Raw genomic sequence first — 7,364 nt, 5'->3', positions numbered from 1 at the left:
TAACATGGCAACTGCATTTAACCATTCAATGAATTTTCCCTTGCACTTCTGATGCCCCTGAAGAGTTATTCCCCCAATTGTTCTAAAAAAGAATTCTCAACATCTAGGGTACAAAACAAAATGTCCACAACGCCAAAATTTTTGCTCATGGATTGGCCGCCCCTTTCTTTGTTTTCTTGTGTTTTGCTTGGATCTCCAATCCCGACTTGTACCTTATCTCTCTTGGAAGACCCTTTGTGATGGAATGGGGTGGGTTCCTGACCTAGGTCTGTGTGCTTGCTGTTCCAGATCCTATCTCCGAGTTTTCAGACGACGGCCCCGTGGATGAAGGCACGCTTGATGTGCGGGGGAACCGGTGTAAGGCTTCCTCGTCTTTCCTCTTCTTGATCTCATCAAGCTCTCTTTTTAGTGCTTTCCTGTGTTTTTCTGCGACTCACGTTGTGTCATCACTCTTGCACGCTTCATCAATTAGCTCAACATAGTTCTTTGTCAGCACAACGTGCCTCACGGCTTCCATGGTTGACTCTGGTCTCTCGTCATGCACAGCCAGAACTGCGTGTGTTGTTTGCGGTGCCAACGCATCGTCAGCGTCCCAAGTCCATCACCGCCTTATGAAATGTCGGGGCATCCGTGTCACAGCATTCACGTCCATTACTTTTAGTATGTGACAGCACACAATGTCGTCCCGTTCGAACTTGCAGCATTGGCAGTAGAACTCGCCTTCGCCTATCGAGGCTGTGACGAAGTTGTTCCTTCCTTTGTCCGGGTCTTCAGGTTCTGAATCTGACATGCCCAAAATAGAACACACCTTGAACGTATGTTCGTCCACCTGGAAAGCCATGAACATGCTGGCACGCTTTATTTCTTCCTGGAATCTGCATTTTTTGTGTGTTTTCTGTTAAACTATTGTGGGCTTGTAGCACCTTATTTTGTCATGGAAAATAGATATACATTTTGTTTGAACATGGCAAACGTAATTCATTGAACATGGCAAATATAGTATGTTGAACATGGCAAATGCAGTACGCTATACATGGCAAATGCAGTACAATAGACATGGCAACTGCATTTTCAACAAACATGGCAAATGCATCTTATTTAAACATGGCAACTGCACTTTGTTAAACATGGCAACTAGAGTTTATTAAACATGGCAATTGCATTTCAGCAAACATGGCAGTTGCATTTTAGTAAACATGGCAATTGCATTTCAATAGACATGGCAACAACATAATATTTTCCATTTGACACTAGCATTTGCACACCAACATGTCCAGTGGAAGTACATTGCATTAAACATGGCAACTGCATTTCATTGAACATTGAAACTGCATTCGGGTAAGCATGACAAACAGAATTTCTATTGAATATGACAACTGCATCTGAGTAAGCATGGCAAACAGTACTTTATTAAACAAGGAAACCGCAAAATCATGGCAACTGCATCGCACTCTATAAGGCACATACTGACTTGGTGCTTTTTCTGCAAATAAGACTGTAACGCAACTGACTTACTTGTTAAAGACCTTGTTGGTGTGTATCTTGCTCATTTGCCTCTCCATCGGTAAGTACGTTAGCAATTTTGGCTGCTTTAGCGCGGTGTTCGCTTCTTGCTGCAGCTCAGATCCCAGAATTTTTTGTTGCAAAGCTGTGTACTGCTTGGCAAACTGTAGCAATGAGTTGCCAGGACTGACGTACCGCTTCAAAACAGCATTGAATCCCTCGCTGCGCTGCGTAGTCTGCAGAAAGGGGAAGAAGCACTGCATGAAGTAGGCCGGCACCCAGTACATTCGCTTCTCCCACAGGCTTACAAGAGTCTCGTTGTCTTGGACTTGATGTGTTTCAGTCATGGCCATCCAGCTCCTTTCAAACTCCTCCACCGTCAAGCTGTGGTCCACGCACAGTTTGAATGCCTTGTGCAGCTCTGGACGGTCAGCAAAGAACGGTCCTAGCGTCTCCTCAGCCTTCTTTATAATGTGCCACCTATAGTGCCTGTGCACTGCCAACGGAAAGACCTCCTCTATGCCTGCACGCATGCTGAAATCCTGGTCCGTTATTATGTTCGTCGGAGCAAGTCCATCCATGCACTCCAAGAAGGTCTTGAACAGCCAAACGTACCCATCCGTGTCTTTGTTCCGGCGAGCCCGTAGCCGAACTGCAATGACTGATTGTGGTTATTTATCCCTATGAACGGAGCGCACGGCATCTTGTACATGTTGGTGAGGTACGTCGCGTCGAATGAAATGCAATCTTGGAAATGTTTGTAGGCTCTCCTTGCAAGACCATCCACCCAATACATGTTCCTGACACGGTCCTCATCGTCCTACCTTATCCTGTAGAAGAAATCTGCATCTTCTTTGGCTTTCTCATCGAAGTAGGCAATTGTGGCCTCTATGTCTGCCAACTTGCTCTCTCTATGGTACCTTGCCCGTAGGTTTGTGACGTCAGCTGGTATGTACGGCATGCTACTCAGAGTCCCCTTTTTGCTGTGGATGAGAGATAGTATCTACACCATTCTCGATGGACCGACGTTATAATCATGTAGCAGCTTTACGAATTGCCTTTCGACGGGGGTGAACGCTCTGTGGGCGGTCAGAAATTTCACCAGGTCGAACTTCTTTATCAGTTGGTGGTTGTGCTCGTCAAAATACTCATTGACCACCCACTGTGCTCCATCTACGTTTAGCTTACACCGGACAGGGCACTCAGTCTTCTGAATGATACTTCTCTTTCGTTCCGGAATGATAGGCGCATCGCCTTTCCCCTTCTTGTTCCTGCGTGCCTTGTGGCAGCTGATCTCACCTCTGCTGTACTCGTTAGTTTTCTTAATTTTCCTATGGTACTCGGTGTTCACCGCAAACCCATGGAACTGTGCATATGTCTGGTAGTATTCCTTTGCTGCTTCGAATGACTCAAATCTCTGCCCAATGTACGGTGGCTGAGGCACCACGATCTCTGATTGCCCACCATCTTCATCCCCTTGCGCGTCATCGTCAATTTCATCGTTCACTTCAGTATGGGCGGCAGTCCCATCTACCTGAGAGTTGCCAGTGCTTGTGTTCAAAGGGGTGCTTGCCGGCATTGCTGGAATGATTGCCATTCCCGACTCTGACTCGAAATTGTTTGCGGCATGTTTGTCTGTTGTCTGGTGGAACGCGTCTTCCATGCGCTCAGAGCTCCCCGCAGTAGATGTGCCGGCGCCGCTGTGCATTGTAGTTGCAGGTTCTGTAACAGGGAAAAACACGTACGAGATTAAGAATTTTGTGTTGGATAACATGTGGATCGCAACGGATCACACCATCTTCGAGTGATTTTCCATGACATCTTTTACACACAGCAAGCCGTCAGTCTGTGGGTGGTCATTTTTATGGCAGCTGTAGGTGTGTAGACATGGCACCTACTATTCAACAAACATGGCAACCATTGTTTCGCCTACAAATAACTACAAATGTAGCGCTGTTTTTTGTGGTTCAGATATTTTCCCTCTACCTTGTTGTGCTCTATTTGACCATCGTGTGTGGTCTGTTACACCATAATGACGTGAACCACCAGGGATTTGCGAAGCTTGCCAGGAGACATTTGCCGGCTCACCGCCAGCGTAATAACCTGCAATAATAGTAGTGGTTGGTCAAATCGTGGCAAACGCATTTCGTGCGAGCACGGAAACTGCAGTTGCCCTTATGTGGCAAATGCATTTTTGCTTGCATGGCAACTGAAGTTGCATCGGTAGGGCAATCGCAGTTTATTACTAGATGGCAATTGCAGTTGTCATGAAATGGCAACTGCAGCTTTTCCTACATGGCAACTGCAGGTGTGCAGAGATGGCAAATGTTGTTTTTAATACACGAGAACCGTAGAAGACCAGTCATGGCAATTTTTGTAGTTGTCAACTATGCTCCTTGTGCTGACTGAGCATCCGCATCTTCACTATGTTTATGGACTCACCTGTGTATGACGTCGATGGCAGGTACATGGGCGCTGCCCGATTCCACGTGCTGCACGAAGGCACTGCATTTTACACCCGTGATAACTCGTGAGTCCTTTTGCCATCTTTTTTTCATGTTCATTTTTCATGTCCACAGCACTATGTGCTCTTTTTTCGTTTTTGCATTACCTTGATTATCCATACTAGCTAGTTGGAGTTGGCTGCCCGTACATTTGTCAGCGTTAGCGCCTTGTGACTGCACTTGCCACGGGGCCCCCCTAAGAGTGTTCTGGTCATAAGAACTTGCAAGACAAATGACAGTGCACGACATAAGTAGAATGTCATGTCCATCGTCGCGAAGATGGCAAATGTTTCTCTTCATTTTTTAGCACGCATTGTACCTACGCCTGCATACTGTTCTAGCAGCGGCAGCAACGGCCCTGCAGAGATGAGCTGACTATACTCTGATGCATCGAAAGGTGGCGGCGTTTCTGGCCTTTGAGAACCCCAATCATCTGCACCATCTTCGTGATTCATTCTTTTCCGTGTCTCGCTTCTGTTCTGATGTGCTCTCAATCACTGGATGAACAAGAAGGCATCAACAATCCAAATTTTTTTTATCATTGTGCTGCTTTCATGTAGAAGTTAACACGTCAGTGCTATCACATTTTCATGCGTTGGCAACCAACATATGATGGCTAGTAGGACATGCACATCCACTATCCTTTTCTAAAATCTGGTGCTAGCTATCTGTTTGATTCGATGGCATCAGGCTCTACAATAGGATGGCAAGCTATAAGTTGACATGGTGGCAGTTGACGAAAATACACCAATGGCAATTAATTTTCACACCCCCCATTATTCCAAATTTATCAATTCTCTCTCCCTTTTTATGGATTCCTGCACATCCATTCATTCACCAACTAGGAGCATCAACCTACTGAGAACTCACGGTTATCTCTAGCGTACTACACGGCAGATCTAATGTATTCTGCTTGGCAACTGCGAAGTCACACAATGTATGCAGTGTTTTAACCCTGTAGGATGGATCTAGTTGCCAACTTCGTCGGTAATTTTGCAATTTTCTGCCCAGAAGGAGGATGAGAAACAGTAGGGAGATCGGGAGATTCACCTGCTTTTAGCTGGTCGTCTCTGGAGGGCGTTGTTGGAGTGGGATGGGGTGGGGGGAGATAAGGGGTGTGGTTTGCGGTGGGAGCGCCCTACAGAGATGGCCAGCGACGGAGGTCGGGGTTCGACAAGCGGGGGGCGAGGGCACAGACGAGAGAGGGGACGGATCGCAGGCCGGGAACGGCTGGGTCGTGCGGGCAGCGGCTCGTCTGGCCCGGACGAGGCAGTGCGGGCGGGGTTGCCACGCACCGGACGTGTGGGCGCGCTTTTGTGCGCGCGGACGGGGTCGTGCGGGGCGGTTCCCGTCCATGCCACACGATGCGTGCGGGCGGGTTGCCCTCCACACCACACGTGTGACTCAAATCTTTTTATCTGTCTTCGAATTGTATTGCCTCTTGGTATGGTCAACTCGGCAATTTTGCGGCGGCGCACTTGATGCAACCCTAATTTCTGAAATTTTTCTTCATCCGATGAATTGCAAGCTTCTTGATCCCTCGAAAAGATCCCTCCAAGAGCTCAACACCACCGTGCGCGTGCCCCACAGTGGGCGCCAACTGTCGTGGAATTGTCACGGCAGATGTCTTTAGTGTCAGGACTTAGTCACGAGGCCAACGCATCTATGTGGTAGCTTGAGAGGGGTTGAGCAGGACGAGAGACGCGATGTTTTTACCCAGGTTCGGCCCCTCACGGTGGAGGTAAAAGCCTACATCCTATTTCATTGATATTAATGATGATGACCATGGTTACAAGATTGCTCTATCTCGCGAGCTATTGTCTAAACCTAACTTGTCCAACTCATGGAACTTGTGAATCTTGTCCCCCTTTTTAGGGAGCCCTGCCCCTCCTTATATATGTTGGAGGGGCGGGTTACATGTAGAGTCCTATTAGGATTAGGACTAGTCTATCTCTAATACAAACCGGATACAAGTCCAGGTCTTAACTCCTTGTAAGATAAACGTTCCTCATGCCTTTCCTCTTAAACCGGCCCACCATTAAACGTGAACCGGCCTTCTGGGCCTTGGGCCTTGTCATCCGTCTGTCCCACACGCCGGATCACTAGTGAGTCATAAGACCAGGTGGGTTGCTTGTAAACCGCCAGGTCAGGGCGGGTCGCTAGCAACTCGCCAAGTGTCAGCGGGGTCTTCAGATAAACCGCCAAGTCCTGGCCGGGTTAACTTGCAGCCGGTTTACGCCGTGGGGTATATCCCCGACACGTACCGTGGGTCTACCTGTACCCCGCCTCCTGATAGATTGACACATTTGCACTTAAAAAAATGGACCTTAAAATCATGTCCGTAGTCAAGTTCCCATATGTGCACTATGTAACCATAATATGTGTCATTCCCCTCTCGGTTGCTGCATCAAAGCGGACACCACTGTTTTGGTTGGTGCTCTTTTGATCTTGGGTGATCGTGTAAAATGTATTCCCATTTATCTCGTATCCTTTGTAAGTCTATACAGTCGAAGATGGTCCCCTGGACAACGAGTACAACTCATCACAAACAGTGTTGTCACCTCTGAGACGTGTTTCCAACCAACTGTTGAAAGTCTTGATGTGTTCACATGTAATCCAGTCGTCGCACTGCTCTGGGTGTTTGGAGGGCAGACTGTTCTTGTGTTCATCGACATACAGGGTCACCAAGGTAGAGTTCTGTAGAACTGTGTAGTGTGCTTGAGACCAAGAATATCCGTCCCTGCATATTATTGAGTCCCCTCCAAGCGTGCCTTTTCCAGTCAGTCTCCCCTCATACCACGATTTAGGGAGACCTATCTTCTTAAGGCTAGGAATGAAGTCAACACAAAACCCAATGACATCCTCTATTTGATGGCCCATGGAGATGCTTCCTTCTGGCCTAGCGCGGTTACGGACATATTTCTTTAGGACTCCCATGAACCTCTCAAAGGGGTACATATTGTGTAGAAATGCGGGGCCCAGAATGACGATCTCGTCAACTAGATAAACTAGGACGTGCGTCATGACAAGACATTGCGCCACATCACTCCTTAGCCTTGGTATGATTTCTCGATCGATCACCTTGTGAGAGATTGCATTGAGGAATGCACATAGCTTCACAATGGCTAATCGGACGTTTTCCGGTAGAAGGCCCCTCAATGCAACCGGAAGCAGTTGCTTCATAATCACGTGGAAGTCATGAGACTTTAGGTTCTGGAACTTCTTCTCTGGCATATTTATTATTCTCTTTATATTCAATGAGAAGTCAGTCGGGACCTTCATACTAAGCAGGCATTCAAAGAAGATTTCCTTCTCTTCTTTGGTAAGAGCGTAGCTGGCAGGACCTTCATACTACTT

At 47.4% G+C, this 7,364-nt stretch overlaps 1 protein-coding gene across 1 annotated transcript; it reads right to left on the bottom strand.

Moving 5' to 3' along the window:
* Positions 1–1,511: 1,511 nt before the first annotated feature.
* Positions 1,512–2,299, bottom strand: LOC147961621 (protein FAR1-RELATED SEQUENCE 5-like). The gene is made up of 2 exons (XM_087533878.1): positions 2,119–2,299; positions 1,512–2,026 (listed from the first exon to the last, which is right to left on the bottom strand). The coding sequence occupies exons 1-2, from the start codon at positions 2,297–2,299 to the stop codon at positions 1,512–1,514; spliced, it is 696 nt and encodes a 231-aa protein (XP_087390004.1).
* Between the last annotated feature and the right edge of the window lie 5,065 nt (positions 2,300–7,364).

This window comes from Triticum urartu, chromosome 7A (assembly GCF_056163025.1).
Source record: "Triticum urartu cultivar PI428250 chromosome 7A, HENAU_Tu73, whole genome shotgun sequence".
NCBI classification, from domain to species: domain Eukaryota; kingdom Viridiplantae; phylum Streptophyta; class Magnoliopsida; order Poales; family Poaceae; genus Triticum; species Triticum urartu.
This window is presented reverse-complemented; position numbering and strand designations above follow the sequence as displayed.